Source organism: Saccoglossus kowalevskii, chromosome 19 (genome assembly GCF_978046115.1).
Source record: "Saccoglossus kowalevskii chromosome 19, keSacKowa6.1, whole genome shotgun sequence".
Classification (NCBI taxonomy): domain Eukaryota; kingdom Metazoa; phylum Hemichordata; class Enteropneusta; family Harrimaniidae; genus Saccoglossus; species Saccoglossus kowalevskii.
Genome location: NC_140659.1, coordinates 18,051,952 through 18,069,555, shown reverse-complemented (window position 1 = coordinate 18,069,555; position 17,604 = coordinate 18,051,952). Strand labels below are relative to the sequence as shown.

The 17,604-nt window shown below is 35.4% G+C and overlaps 1 protein-coding gene across 1 annotated transcript in view; it reads right to left on the bottom strand.

Annotated features, from left to right (window-relative positions):
• LOC102805022 (uncharacterized) overlaps positions 1 to 17,201 on the bottom strand; it is a 31,597-nt gene extending 14,396 nt beyond the window's left edge. The window contains exons 1-2 of the mRNA XM_078012772.2: positions 17,134 to 17,201; positions 17,003 to 17,048 (exon numbers count right to left, since the gene is read on the bottom strand). Coding sequence (XP_077868898.1) covers positions 17,003 to 17,048; positions 17,134 to 17,193 — 106 coding nt within the window. The 5' untranslated portion in view covers positions 17,194 to 17,201. The remainder of the gene's footprint in view (positions 1 to 17,002; positions 17,049 to 17,133) is intronic.
• Positions 17,202 to 17,604: the final 403 nt, after the last annotated feature.

Genomic DNA, 17,604 nt, shown 5'->3' with positions numbered 1-17,604 from the left:
TCAAATTGTGAAACTTCTTACGTGTAGCAGCCAAAATAAAACATTTCACAGCATGTGCTAATATCTATTATTCAAACACAAATTATTGCAGTGTTTTACAATAAACACATGTTATCATTGTAAAACAAGAATAGCAAGGTGCTCCACAAGCTGAACTCTGGTATTTAGCTGAAACAAACGTATCAATACAATTTTCCTATTTATGCAGGTATATCCACCCACACCCACGTATCAGGCCGCCCACATAGCCTAATGCTAATACAAATTATAAAAATCAATAATGTCTAATTCTCCATGGTATTTGGGGGAAGCATTCAGAATTGTTTTTTATGTCTTATTTAAAAAATGTTTGTTTTGAAGCAATATATAGCCAGTAATTTAGTGTATTTTTCGATTTCCTGACAAATTGTTACATAAAAATATCGAAATGTGAAAGAAGACACACAAGAGATACTCAAAGTAGCTGTATGGAGTCTTACAGTATCTACATAATTACTATAAGACAGAAATGTGTTTCCACCATACTGTAAAAGGCTTTATTAAGAAGACAAACAAGAGATACTCAAAGTAGCTGTATGGAGTCTTACAGTATCTACATAATTACTATAAGACAGAAATGTGTTTCCACCATACTGTAAAGGGATTTATTATTTATTTTGCTTATTTCCCTGCTTGGAAAATGCGCTAAATTAAAACCCAGTGAATTTGTAAAATTTAGCATAGAACACATTATCTAAATGATAAAACCCACTGAATATGCCTGAATAGGTAAATCAGCGAAATTTTAACCCAGTGAAAATTAATCTTTTTACAGTAGTATTGAATTTTGCAAATGTTTAATAATTATTTTATGATAGAGGGCGTTTTTTTTGTGGGGGGGGGGGGGGTCATTTTCCATCTAGTCCTGTTCTGACATCAAATGTAAAACCTCTCCTGTTTTCAAGCAACATGTTTTTTTTTTTTGGTTTAAATGTAGGTTATATTGTTTCAATTTCTATTATTATATTATATTGACTTTCAATTGATTTTCATTGTTTTAATGATTTTTTTTACTGTTTTTGGCTCCAAGCTGCCTATCTGTGGAAACTTTAGAGATGGGTAAATGTATTCAATTTCCACTCATTCTTTCTTTCATTCTAAGTAATGTTTGATTATTTTCCATAGCACAGTGGAAATATATGTGCATCTATCTTGTCTACTAAAACGATTTTAATTTAAATCAGTTTTAGAAGACATTTGAAGTGCGTTGTGTCCAGAATTAAAACAATAGAGGACTCCACAGTTTAGGTGACCAACACCTTTTTTTTGAGACTGGTGTAACCTCAGCTGAATAAAAGACCAGCCTATATAATGAACTGTTATTGCATAAATGTAATGCTGGTTTACATCCTGTTACTGGAATTTAATACTTCGGCTAGAGACTTCAAAAGGGGGGATGGCATATTTTTGTAAGGTGGGGGGAAGGGATTTTTGATGTATCTTTTATTTAAAGGGGGTTATAAATATAACTATACAATTCAAAACTAATCTAGGTGGTTTACAGTTGATGTTACTACAGGGCTGTATGGAAAAGTCCCCCTTCCTCCAAATGGTTCAATTTCTGGTCAAGTCGGTGAAAAATCGCCGTCAATATGGGTAATGCTAGAACTTACCACTCCAGCTAGCTAACTGGTTAAGTTGTTGAAAAACGGCCTGCTATTTAGGTTGCTCAGACGGTAAAGCGTTTATAATACGTTGTACGGAACCTGATATTTTACACTTGCGAAATTATGGAGGGACAGAATTTGTTTTCGATTCCATCAAGTCAAATAAATTAGCCAAGTAATAAAGAATGTAATTCTATACACTTGTCTGCTCATTTCACTATTTTACCGTCACAACGCGACGTTTGCGACGAAGTGAAAAAAAACGCCTTGACAACATTGCAAACTGCAGCATTACAACCGTATTTGAAAGTCACGATTCACAATTATAACGATAGTAATGTATTTTGACCAGCTTGGCAAATAGTCCCGGCACTTAGAATGAATAGCAATGACGGATTCTAACGGCTGAGCTTGGAATGTCGGCAATCATCAACGTAAAATGACCGGGACAGCTGGTGGGAAATATTCAAGTCTACGTGATTTCACCGTCTGAGCTAGCATATGCAATTCTATGTGTATGCAAATTGTAACCAATCCGTGTTCGAAAAAATAACATTTATTTACATAACAATAAATATTCAAATTGTGGGGAGATACAGTCTTGTGGTCATCTGGTCGTTCAGTATAAATATGGCCGAAGAAAGTGAGATAAAGCCCAGACTCACAGTATGCCTACTTTCCGACACGTACGTTAATATGCCGTCCTATACAGATAGGAAGTGTTTTATGAAGGCAAGAAGGAAACTGAAGAAAACGCGTCAATTGTGCAGAGGCACGGGGAGTGATAATTTTTGACCTTGACACAACAGATTTTTCACCAGCAAAGCGTGGGAAAAGAAAGATATCCAAAGCAAAGGAAACATTTGACGTCTGTGAGTTACCAGCCGAACGTACCATGGAAACCAGTGATAATAGTCCACTCAAGAAAAGGCGTAAAAACAAAAAGAACAAACGCAAGTCAGAGACTGTCTCCTCTGTCAATGAACATGCGATTACAGAAGAAAGCTTGAAGGACTGCGGGGGCAAACTAAGGGGCAAACCAGGAGGCAAACGTAAATCGAAGACGAACCGTAAAGTGGTTGAATCGCCAGTTGCCGACAAAGCAGATGTCGAAGAAACGGGAGTTGGTACCGCTGAAATACAACGTTCCATCGAAGATGTGAAACAATTTTTGCAAGACAATGTTTGCGATTCGGAACCGTCGACATCCGCCACAACTGCCAACACAGAAAAGCAGGGGCCTGAACATATCGACCCAGCGAGTACACAACAAAACGTCGATGTCACCAAAGAAATGGTTCAAGAAAATGTATGCGATACAGAACAATCAGCACTTGCGAGTTTACCCGAAAAACAAACTATTAAAAAACGTGTTGTGTATGCACACGCATCGCCAATGCACACGCGTGATGATGAACTTGTATTGGACGAAAAAACGGGTGAGCTACGACACAAAATACCAGATGACTTCATAATTGCAAATGACGACGATACAGATTCAGAAATCGATGAAGGTCGTGCTGAGAATGACGATTTTTTAGAGCAACGTTACCCACCTGTACTCGATAGGGACATTGAAATTGAATCCGACACAGAAATTGGTGCTACATTTGATTATGTTGCCTCCGACACTGGTGAATGGCCACGGAGGAAGACAGCGATATATTTACTATTCCAGTTTTTGAACATGAACCTGGACCAACTTTCGAACTGCCTTCATATGCTCATGAGGTGGAATATTTCTACAAATTTATCCCACCAGAACTGATAGAACTGGCTTCCATCAAGACTAATAAATACACCAAATATCATAAAAAATACACTGCAAAAAAATTGAATGCCCGCTGGTGTGATGATATGTATGAGTGTTAGTCACAAATCAGCAGTCGACGATTATTGGTCGAGTGACCACTTTCTGCAGAATATGGGAATTGCATCAGTAATGCGTTATTTTCATTTAGCTGATCCAGTAAATGACCCACGGCGGGATCCTGACATCGAACGTCGTCATCAACGATCAGAGGCCGACCCGTTGTATAAAATCAACCCGTGGCTGAAACCCGTACTGGAAAATTGACTGCGATACTACCAGCTGGGACAGGAAATTTCAATTGATGAGGGTATGATTAGATTCAAGGGACGGTCCAAGTTTAAGCAGAGATTGCCCCACAAACCCGACCGCGATGGCTTCAAAATATTGCAGGTGTTTGACTCGACAACGTCTTACATTGCAAACTTTGAACCATATTTGGGGGTGAAATATAAAACTACAAATGAGGGGAGAAGGAAAGTAACTGGGACAATCAAGAAGACAACACACCGGTTGCTACAGCCCTTCACAGAATAAAACCATATTCTTTTCTGTGATTCGCTTTTTACGTCAGTTAACACAGCCCTTGAATTACAAGACAAGAAAGTGTACATGGTCGGTAGTTTTAGCAGACGAAATCGGAAAACCATGCCGCCTCAATTAATTCCTGAGGGGAAAAGCAAGAAGCTGAAATTGAAAATTGGTGAAATGAAAGCAGCAACTAGACCAGACGACACTATCAATATTACTGTATACCAGGATGACAGCTCGCAAATATTGATTTTAAATACAGGCTATCCCCCACTGGCTACGTCGGCAGAAGCAGTAGATGACGAGAGACACGTGCCTGTATCGTTACAATGTTACAGACATCACATGGGTGGCGTGGATCGTTCTAACCAAAGGCGAAAATACTATCACACGGGCAGAAAAAACAATCGTTGGTGGATCTACATGGCCTGTTATCTCATAGATGTTGCATTGGTCAATCTGAATGCTTATGAATGTTTCAAGGCATTGAATCGCACGACTAAAGTAACGCACAAATTTTTCAATATCCGCACAGGTAAACAACTGATTGGTGGACACTCGAGTAGAATTCAAAAATCCATAAGAGAAGTTGGCTCTCTTCCAAGTAACACGTCATTTATTCGTAGTGAAAACATGGATTCGCACGAAATATGCAGACTACCTGGGCGTCAAAAATTGTGTAAGCAGTGTAGCAAGGAGGGGAGAAAAACAGTGAGTGGCAGATTATCAGAAACATCGAAAGGATGCCCAATTTGTAAAGTTCACCTTCATGCGGGCGAATGTTTTTCTGCTTTTCATCACAACATGGCACTGAGGGGAAAACACATCGTGGGAACACAAACATGAAGTATGGAAGAGCAGCCCTCGACATCAGGCATACGCATGGGAGCAGCCCGCCGGGGTGGACGACTAAGAAAGGTGTACAACAAATAAATTTGGGACTTATTACAGCGTCACAAACTGTACGATAGTTTGAGTTGGTAAAAATACGTTATCGTTAATTTAGTTTCATGCTCACTTGGTATTTATACGTTTTAATGTCAGGATAGTTCATCGGGTCATGTCGGTGAATATATGTTACCGTGTGAAGGTAACCCTGATCAAGTCGTTGCAGTTACGTTCTCGTTCGTTTTAGTCTCAGTTTGAGTCGTTAAATATACGTTGTAAGTGTGGGATTACTAGTACGGTCAAGTCGGTTAATATACATGTACGTTAGAGCTTGAATATAACATCAGTCAAGTCACGAAAAGTACATTGTAATATGTTACACATGTAGTTCAAGTCGTTGAATATACATTGCAATTTGAAATGTACGCTTACAGGTCGAGTACGTCAAACACATTTTCCCCCGTCCATGTCCCAAATATCTCCATACTCGCGCGTTTTTTTTTCTTCTTACTTTCTTACCTTGTACTTGCTTGTAATGTGTTTTCAATTAAGCAATATTTATTTCAATGTTTAACACGTGTTTATTGAGACTGTACAAAGCGCAAAACATCGTTACTTAACGACAGTAAAAAACGTATTGAAATAAAACGGTGATTTTTTTATACGAGAAATTGTTGTCTATGGTAGTAATGAAGTGTGTATGCGAACAGATTGCAAAAAATGTGAAAACTGTGGTCGATACAGTCTGCTAACTATGGCCTATTTTTGCAAAAATTTCTGGCAGGATAGCATGCACAGATGCTGGCTACTGGAGTGCATTGAATCATGACAGTTTTTCACCGACTTAACCCGATAGCCTGAAACTCCCCTGACCGGAAAAGGGTTAAATTTGTATAAACGCAAGTTGCAAACTTTTGATTCAGTTGCACACACTTACGTAAATGGCAGAGTTGTGTTTATTACTATGTTCCCGTTACGGGATCTCGGCACGTGCCTACATTTTTAATCCTTTGTGTTTGCAGAGGGATTACAGCAGTTGCGTTCACGTTATTCGGGACCCACTTAGAGCCGACTTGACTCGTGCCGAAATCACGCCCTCATTCGTCGATCTGTTATTTGGCCCAAACATGGAAAACGATACGCATATGATGATAATAATTGCTATACTTAAATTATATCCATTTGTTATGGCATTTATTACGAGTCATCATGCACATGAAGGTCAAAGAAGAATCGAAAAAACAATTATTTTTTCACGTCAATGTAGCATTGAAAGAAAATAGTAACAGTAACAACATAAATATGCGTCGCTGACGACGTTTGCATTCATTTCATTCATTACTATAGCATCTGACCATATACTAGTATATCTCATTCCTGTAATCGTCATTTCATACTAGTATGAATCAGAAAAAGGTTCTCTTACATTCTCCATCGAGGCCGTGATTTCGGCTAGTGCCGAGCGTACAGCACGTGCACGTGCTGACTTGGTCTGGACCTTTCACACACAAGTTTCGGCACGCGTCGACTCGGTCCCGAGTCTCGGCACGTGTTGAGATCTCTAACGTGAACGCCACTACTGTCAAAATAAGCCACATTTAATAATCCACTATCACAATGAATTTAACTGTTGGTTCACAAGTGTTTAATTGGGGATGTGCTTCTTACAGAGCAAATACAATGTATTTGAGATGTATTTTTAATGCAAAGATTACAATTGATTATAAAATGATCGTTTTTGACAAATAAAAAAATAATAATAAAGAATATTAGGTGTGCCTCAATGTGCCCCAACAAGTACAAGTTTGAACAGAATCGCCAAGCACAACTAGACAATAATCAAAGAAAGCTTAGAAAGAACTCCCATGTGCTGAGAGTATTGGAGACACATTAAATATAATTCGAAATTACTTAGCTGAAAACTAATTATGCAAATCAGAAAATTAATATGACCAGATTTGAGTGTAAAACTAATGAGGTCTGCGCAATGTAACAGAAAATCTATGTCTCCAAGTTTAATTGAAATGTGATTAAAACAAAAAATTATGAATTATTATGCTTATTAGGGAATTAATATGAACAGATTTTTACCCCAAACTAATTAGGTTTGTACATTGTCCTAGAGCATCTTTGTACTAAGTTTCATTGAAATGGAATAATTAGTACCGTGAAAAACTCCAAAATTTCGACCCCTCTAAAAATTCGCCCACCTATTTATTTGCCAGGTTTCGGTGTTTTATTTACCTCCAAATTTTCGACTCCACTAAAAATTGCCGACTCATTCTTATTCGAAAATTGCGACCAGTTTTAGTTTTCCCCCAAACGAAAAAAAAAACGATGTGAGCGTTCAAACGGGACCTTCCTCGAAGGCATGAATCCGGGTTTCTGATTGACTGAGAGATTTTTATTTTATTGGTAACGAAAATATATTCTAAATAAACGAAGTTTCAAATAAAAACGAACACAAAAATCTCGGCATGCTGCGTTTCTGAATTGTTGATTATTACTGTACTCAGTAGTGATTATAATAATGTACACAAAATAAATTTGTTGAATGGTTATGAAATACAAATAAAAGTCAACTTAGTTTCATCGTAAGCGAATGATTCCGGTCTCGTATAAACGTTTGATGCTGTAGGATATCCGCCATGTTCTCTTAGGTCAAATAGGTCAAATCGCTAATTAACCAATCAAAAAGCTGGATGATGCCAACGTGTTCAAATTACCATAGCTTATTTAAATATGTTAATGTTATTGAGCGCAATGCGGAAGAGATTGATGTTGTAGTACGATATTTTGGCTTGGATTTTGATGCGAAAACGGCATGATTTTTTTTAAATAAAAAAATTAGTTGTTTTTAAAAAATAAACTGGTCATCTGAAGAATAATTTAACATTGTTCACAGTGATAACAGCTCATTCTCGAAAGGAAGCTTACCCGCTCACGCTAGTCACGATAAAAATCATACACGTGTACTCTTGAATAGACAAACGTCAATGACTACGGTAAAACTTAGACTATTTTAGCCGGCAGGATTGATTGAAATGTCCGAAAAATGACGCCAAAATACACCTTAAAAGTCCCATTTTATTTTCTTAAATCCCATTTTATTTTTTAATCCAAGGGCGAATTTACGGCAGAATTTGGTCCCTCAAATAAGGGACACGTGAGCTTTGATTCTAACCGGATACATTGCACTGGGTCGGGGAGATAGTTTGCTAAACTTCCATGCATCTTTTGTCCAATGGGTACCTGTACTTCGAACATTCGCAAGTTTTTCTAGGTAGTGCGAGACAGCTTTGTCTTTTGACCTATTAGTTTTGTGCTGACCTCTTCTCCGCGTCTTGATGTTTTGTTTTGCTTGTCATAATACTCACTGATTGATGACTTTGTTTAGATTTTGAGTTACAACTCGGCCACGACCTTTGCTTTTACCGTGAAACATGAGGAAGTTTACGTCAATTGACGGACATTGCATTTTTTAAAAACTAATGAAGCACACTGTCTATCATCCCCATTTTTTCATTTGCTGATTTCTATTCTGAAAAATTCGACCGTCCGAAAATGCACCTTAATTTTGACTCTAAAAACACGTCACATATCTAACACCAATTATTTAAAACCGGTCGAAATTTTGGAGTTTTTACGGTACTTTAGATATCAGTGTGAAAGCTTAAAATTGGTTAATTATGCAAATTAGGTAATTAATATGTACAGATTTTAACCCACAATTATTCAGGTCTGTCTATTGTCCTACAGCATCCATGTACATTCATTGATATGTGATGTATAGTACCTGAGATATCAGTGTGAAAGTTGGTTAATTATGCAAATTAGGTGATTAATATGCACAAATATTTACCGGAAACTAATTGGGTCTGCATAATTCTAGATTCATTGAAATGTGATGATTAGTACTTTAGATATCAGTAGAAAAGCTGAAAATTAATTATGCAAATTAGGTAATTAATATGCACAATTATTTACCCTAAAACTAATCAGGTCTCTGCATAGTCCTAAAGGATCTATGTACCAAGTTTCATTGAAATGCGATGATTAGTACTTGAGACACCCGTGGAAAAGCTGAAAATTAACTAATTATGCAAATTAGGTGATTAATATGCACAAATATTTATCGAAAACAATCGATCTCTGCATAGTCCTTGAGTATGTAAGTACCAAGTTTCATTGAAATGTAATGCTAACTACTTATATCAAATGCTGAAAATTAATTAATTATGCAAATTAGGTAATTAATATGTACTGATATTACCATAAAAACTATCAGGTCTGTGCAGTGTCGTATGACATCTATGTACCAAGTTTCATTGAAATGTGATGATTAGTACTTGAGATATCAGTGGAAAAACCGAAAATTGACTAATCATTATGCAAATTAGGTAATTAGTATACACGGATTATTACCAAAAACTAATCAAAACCTAGCATTAGTCCAGAGCATCTATGTACCAAGTTTCATCAAAATCCAATGAGTGGTTGTTTAGATATCAGTGGAACAGTCATGGAACCACTAAAAAATAGCTAATTATCATGCAAATTAGGTAATTAATATGCACGGATTTTTACCAAAAATTAATCAAATCTGCGCATATGTTCAGAGCATCTATGTACCAAGTTTCATCAAAATCCAATGAGTGGTTCTTTAGATATCAGTGGAACAGTCATAGAACAGCTAAAAATTAGCTAATTATCATGCAAATTAGGTAATTAACGAGCATGGATTTTTACCAAAACCTAATCAAATCTGCGCATTGGCCCAGAGCATCTATGCACCAAGTTTCATCAAAAACCGATGTATGGTTCTTGAGATAGCAGTGGAACAGTCGGACACACATACACACACATACACACATACACACACACATACAGACACACTAACTGCAAAGACTCCCATTTTGTGCTTCGCACATGGGAGTCAAAAATATAAAAAGTACATTTTTGAATCAAATAAAAATGAAAAAAAATCTGTCGTACATTTATATTATCATTTATCAACTTTGTACCAAGTTTGGAAAAAAACATTCCATAACTTTGTAAATAAGGTGACAGATAAGCAGTGACTTCAGTCAAATCTCTTCCTTTATGAATGGCATATAAAATCATTAAAATCGCAAAAATGTTTAGCAGTAAAATTTAAACGATTTATAGTAAATAAATCACGGTTGTTGATAGACTGACGGAAATAGGATTTGTAATTGTATGTCCATAATTAGTAGACAATAGTATGACCAAAATATAAACCATGTGCTTCTGAAGAATTTCTGTAACTATTAAAGGTAAAATACAAGTATGCCGCACATTAATAAACAATACCCTTTTAAGAAAAACAGAAAAACATGAATCAGTTGAAAATGTTTATTTTTGAGGACTGGCACATACCAGCAGTACTAAACCACATAGGGTGTGTGTAGAGAGGTTAAACATTAACAAGCTGTACCAAAAATACAACAATAACAAGTTAAACATTTCTGCTTGAATAAGATACGATGGTATCAAGTGCTAAATAAAACTTAAAAGGAGGGCAGGGTCACTCTGCATATTTATTGAGAACATTTTGCTTCAGTGATTTTCATTCAAATATTCAGTGAGACACTCAAAACCGATGTTTTTTAAATAGTAAACATAATTAACCTTAATAAAACTTGACAATAAAGTATATGACCTGCGACATTAAAAGGTTTTCACACATCGTGTGCATGAATTACAATTCTAGGACAGTCACCCAGACTATTTTCCCGCCAAAATGTTATTTCTAATGTTTGTTTTTTGTCACACTCTCCAAATTCAGTGTTGACATGTATGATATCCAAGTAGCAGCCATGTACTATCATATTTATTAAGGAGGTTTCAGCCGAATTAAAGATTATATGTAGTCTTTGTCATACTGTCATTATTAGTTCATACTATCAGAATAGGTAGGGAAATAAGGGTCAACAGATTTTTTTTTGAGATACAAGAGTCTGAAATATCATAGAAAATTGTTATTTTTACTCTGGTTGCTATGGCGAGATTATTCACCCATGTCTCAAAATTTTGCTTAATGAAAAAAATATATTATTATATGAAATCTAACGATGTGTAATCATTTAAAAAAATTGACATATAATTTGGTGAGTTTCATGGGCGTTACTTGTTTTCCATTATATACAATGGAAGGTTATCTCCCATAATGCATTGCGCATATATGTACAGTAACATGCTCAGTAGTTCAAAATTTGAATACGGCTCAAATTGCCTCAAACAAGTTTGATAAATGATATTACACATTCATAAATTTTGATATTCCACTTATCACTTGTATGCATTTCCAGCTATTTTGCTAGCGAAAACAAACATTATAATCATAATTTGTGTGAACGCATATTACCCTGCTCTAATAATTTGCAATTAGCATCGCTGTTTCTTGAATGTTTGTTGGTACTAGTTTATTGGCTGTGACTAAATTAATAATACATTTTTGGAACCATCAATACTTGTAGGTTTATGGTTATAGAAACACATTGGCAATTATATTATCTAAATTGAGGGCTAGTTTATGGTTCTTGCAAGCAAGCGTTTCAGTGGATAAAGCATACCTTGTGCAGTGCCACTGAGTTCGGGAAAATTAGAAACAATGGAAAAATTAAAACTACATTCGTAATTACATGCAACTATCAGAATATAGCGAAAACATTCAGATTGATCATATTTTAAACAGTTTTAATAGAAATAATTCGTCAATTCAAATTGTGTGTAAAGGCCAATCAGATTTACCGCTCTGGGGTCCAATATGAATGAACTATTGCATGGCTTTATGCAACTGCTACTGAATAATACACGTGATAAACTATTTATAGTTCGAAAAATATTTTTAGTTCAAACGATTATTTTTTTATGTGGATGCAAATTTTAAAGACAACTCCTTTATTAAAGTTGCAATTGTAAGATCATTCAATGTTTCATTAGGGTCTGGAAAATTGTTAAAAAAATGATGGTCTGGATTTGTTCTAAAAAGTCTAACTTTCAATGATTTTTAGTGATTATTTCTGCTTCTCATTTGATTGTTTATTGAAATTACATTTGCACATGTTCCAAAGTGCGTTAATTCACAAAAAATAAGCCTTGATTAAAAAAAAAAAAATGGTTCTGGCAAATCCAACTAATCCTCAAATATTTCCTGTATTTCATAAAATTTCAATATTTAACATACCGGTACGGGTAGTTGTAAGAACCTAATAAATATTCAGGAATGATCTCAGAGAGAAAAGTTGAAACTGAAAAATCACAAAATTATGTTGTTCATGTAGCAATACCAATACACATATATTCTGACTGTAAAAAAACATAATTTTAAATTGCTGGATATTTCAATTCATGGTCTATCAAAGTTATTTTGAAGGAATCACAGAAAAGGCAAAATATTTAATTTGGTGAAGTGACAACTGGGTATTAATTCAATCAACAAAATAACATTGATTTGTGTACACATGAGTTGCCATGATGAGGACTCAGACTGCTTAGTAACTTAGAGTGCAATTAATATTAACAGCACACTGAAAACAAACAAACATTGCCACTGTTCATTCAAGTATTTCGTCTAAGCCTTACATTTTTTAGTTGAGTAATTTTCATGGGATTGTTACTGATTTTCTCAAATGACCAAGGTCACTTGGGGCAAATTTTCCTTATAAACAACAACCCTATGTAATGAGCATTTTTGCTAATCCCTTTAAACATAGATTAGCATCACAGTAGGCAAGAATCACAGTTTCATCCAAGATTTTTCTGATTCTTGACACTTACAGGCAATGAAGCAAGTGAAATAGCCATGTTTATGAACATAATGCACATTCTATCTGGAGAAAGAATCTATTACAACAATGAATACTGTAAATGCTTTAGTTTTCATTGCTAGAAAAGTTTGCAATTTCTGAATTTTTTGGAATTAATGAAGACAAAAGTCAATGACACTCCATGTTCCATGTCAATGACACTCCATGTCAAAAGACACCAGAGAAATATTCACAGGCTCATTAAATTTGCAAAACTTGGCCCCTCTCAAAATTAAAGTGGAGAACAGTAATCAATGTTTATACCAAAGACCAACTAAGCAGTCACTCTGGATTAATCCCTAAATTCCAGAATTCATAGCCTTGTTTTCTTCACACAATTAAATTATTTCCTTGTTGATAATCCTCCAAATAAACGATGGTAATTGATGGGTTATTTGTTTATTGATTTACGACTTACCAGTAGAATTCAGTCCTATAACAATAAAGCTATTATTGTGTTCACTCCATGTTTTGCTTCCTAGACGCTCACCATTGGAAAAGAGCACAATTTGTGATAAAGACATGCATATTAAATTTGTCGCTATACGAAAAAACTAACACAATTTTGGCCTGAACAGTGGCCTAAGGCACCAATGTTGTGTCTTTGAAAGGGACATTAAAACTCAGTGAGGTAAGCCCAATTACTTTCAATGTTGTTTTAATAGAGTTTGAAGTGCACAGCACACAAATTATTTGAATAAATTCACAAGATGGATTAAGTCAAAAAACAAAAATAATTGTGTTAGCACTTGTATTTGGGTGTAACAGTCAACAATTTTTTTGTAAATGATTGTTCTTGTCTCCAGCTGCACAAAGTTGGCTGGATACATATACATTGTATGCGATGGGTGGTCTATAATACGACAACACAACCATGTACAATTCCCAACAAATTACAGTTTATGAATTTGTCCAAAACAATGAAAATACTACTATTTGTAAATAATGTTGTACAAGAGTTGCAATTTTATGCCACACTACTTTCAGTCATACCCATGTTTTATCAGTATAATTAATAATCCAGTATTAGTACAGTACAATCCATATTTTTGTTAGTAATAATTTGTGCATACAACAAACATGGCATATTTATTTCCATCTACTAAATGTAACGACAAAACTACATTATGTAAGAATGCACAACATATTTATGTTCTTGTACTATTATAAATATGTTTGTACAGGTACAATATGATTATACAAGCAGTCTTCCGGTTGAGATAGCTCTGCTATTAGCAATGCACATTTCAATTAGAGAATTGAAGATATCATCACAAAATGAACAAATCTGAGAAAAGTCCACTTGTAGTACCTATATGTATAATAACAAATCAATCAGACTTGTGGTTTTTCATCAAGAAAGAAAAAAATATTCACCAAAATTAGGGATATCACGAAATGAACAAACCTCAGAGAGGTCTACCAAAGGTATATATACACACCAAGTACTGTAAAATCTACATTAGAAGCCGCATCCCTAAAAATCACACCCATTCTTTTTGAACAATTGAGTACCAAAAAATCACAATTTCTCATATGTGTAGATGCTCTGATAAAAACCGCATCTCCCCTGTTGCATTGTACCATTCATTATAATAGAAACCGCGGCTTCTACAACAGATTTAACAGTATCAAAGCAAGGGCGAAAAAGAAAGTATACTTCTACAATTTATTACGAAACAGGAATGTTTATTTTTAGGTCTTGACCCAACAATTAATTCATACATATATGTTACAAGTTTAATAAGGCTGGTCTTCGGGAACTGGAGGTGTGCAGGTGGTTCAGATGGCCTTAGTGAACCCTAACCAATTCAGAGAGTCAACCACTTGCTAAGCTACAAGGGGAACATAACTGCAATGATTGACAGATGACGAGCACATACTGTAAAATACTTTATTTTAGCTGGATTTAATTTTCGTTGAAAAGATTTTTTGGTGTTTTGTTGGAATTTATTTTCAATGATTTTTGACAAGTTTAATGTAATTTATAGGAAAAAAGGTATATTCGCTGGATTTTATTTTCACTGAATCATTCCTTAAGCGAAAATAGCGAAAATAAATTCCAAGCGAAAATAAAGTACTCTACAGTAATCTAGATATTTACCGGTAAACTTCAATTGATTGGAATGAGTTTAACATTGAAAACCCAGATGAGTTTTTATAGTCAAAACCTTCATATTACACATACATTATACTTGTAAACGGGTCATTTTTCATCTCTATGAGGTTGAGGTTGGGTTTGGAGTTTGACAAATCAAAATGCATCTTGTTTTACTTGAATGATTTATTGATACATGTACAAGGCTAAGTAGATTTTCTCAGAATTGATTTACATATTCACAACATGATAAGGCGAGCATGTAGGTCAAGGGCTGGTATTTTTAAATTGTAAAGATATTTAAAAAACTTGATATGCAACAAGATAAATAATTTCAGTCCATTGCGCTAATGACTAATGTCCTAAATCATTCAGAAGATACTCTGATGTTTATTCTACAGCAAGTATGACTATTTCTGGAACAAAATGTAATCACAAATCAAATGTGACACAGGTTGCTTTGCACCAAAAGCAGGGACAATGTCAAAATCATAATACGTCCTTGACACTGAAAATGTCATCTAGATTGTACCAACAGATACCAATTAATTCTGTTTGAATTTGCAATAAATACAATCGCTGTTAAAAATAAGATAGTTTTATAGTTATATGCGCCTGCTGGTACATTTACAGCATTCTGAAATTATATTTCAGAGCAACAATTAAGAATTGCTATCGACAATAAAAAAGCATTGACAGTTTTCATGTCAGCAAATTGTGTAGAACAGTCTGCAACAAGCAATAAACAGCTATGATACTACCGGTATTATTAGCCACATGTAATGGTATTAATACGTATATGACCCAATCTATAAAAGGCGGCAGTCGTCGTACAGCGTCCTGTTCGATATGGGACTCATAGCAACGTATAGAACGCGTGTAAAATACATTGTTTATTTACATAAAATTTGAATACGCGCTGCGCGACGACCACCACGTTTTAACATCACCAGCATAACAATAGTCGTACTTTCTGCCAAATTTGTAATTTGACTTACAACGTTAATAGTCATTATGCAATTTGTTGTGCACAATACTTATACAATCAACTCCAGTACATTCGATTAAACTGGACATCACATGCTTTATGTACATGTGAAGATTACTTCTAAAAAACTGTGGCTATTCAAAACTATAGAACCAATCCAATTGTATACAGTATATAAATTGCAGACAAATGCATAAAGAGCATTTTTTGTTCTTCTAGGACAACAGTTGTGATATACTGTACAGATCAGAAGGTGAGATTACAAGACCCGAAGGGCAGAAAAGAGCGGGCTGATGACACAGAACTTTAGTCTACTATTCACTTCTGAGGGCAAGGTATTCAAGCAGGAAAACATTTCTGGTTATCAGACTTTCTCAACGGTTATTAATGTCTAACCAGCGTCCTAAAATATTTTAAATACTAATTGAAACATGCAAATATAAACTAGGTAATATAAAATTAATGTTTGCATGCAACTATTATAAAGGTGAGTTGACTTGGCGTTTTTACCGATTTACATACATTATCAGAAAATACTATCAAGACGAGGGTCACACATAAATCCCTTGCACAGAAGTTATGTACAGACACCATAGATCTGTGGTCAAATACTTGACCTCATCACGTTGCTACCTGCCCCATGAATAATGAATGTCAGGGTACACACCTAGCACAAGAGAAGTGGGAGTGTAGCCACCTATGTTTTTGAAAAACCTTTCTCCAAAATCGTAAACACATTGTAGCAAAGCTAAGAAGAATGTCAGGATTTCAAATTCATTACTAAACAAAGCCTTGTACAGTATATATTAAACAATAAAATGTGCAGATTCTATTATCGGGACAGTGTTTGGAGGAGTTACGAGGATAGTTGCTTGATTCCCAAATTGTAGGTGACAGCGAGATTACTTCTGACCACGTTTGGTCTGGCCGGATGTCACGTCAGTGTGTACACTTAGGGTGTCATTGCAACGGGCAAGGTGAACAACTTTGATTGCCACACGACACCTTTCAGGTGATATCGATGTATGTATCGAAGTCACTGATGTCACGCCGAAGAAGTTTGCAGACACGAGGAGGGCCAAAAAACACCGTCTAAGACCAATTCTCGGACAAAGGTGGCTACAATGAAATGTAAAACGGCGTGAATGCTTCTATACAAAATACAACAAAGGAAAGTATGCATGTGAATGAAGTACACAGTACACTTACCTGCTACGGGACTTGACTTCTCTAATACGCACCACCTCGTTTTCCACTAAAAGAAACAAGGAAATTATGTTGAAGAAGTTTTGAGAACATAACGAAATAAGTATATCATAAGTGAATTAGTTAGTTTTTACCTTCTTTCCATCCCGATATTTGACGGAACCTTGCAGAAGAATATTTGGATGGTCCGCCATTTTGTCACTTCTCAATAGTTCCCATCACACCTTGCGAGTTGTTGTTGATGTTTTTCGAAAAGCCTCGCGCGATACGTGCCCGGATCAGGCGATAACAATACCTGTGATTGGCTGTTGAGGGCAATTTGCATAATGGTCATTTCAAGACTAATTACTGTTTTCTATTCGATTTGTTCAATTTTTAGCAAAATTTCACACTTAATTTTTCTTTAATTAACTAAACCTAGCAGACGGAGTCACAAAAGTCGTTTTTTACAGGCAATGTTTCCTACTAGTGGTAATTCGCGAGGAATGTAACCGGTGAGAACTACCGTACAGTGCAGACCCGAGATAGTACGCTTGCGCAGTAACACCATTACAAATAATTGTGCGGATATAACGTTGGTTGAGTCACATTTTGGCACAATTCCA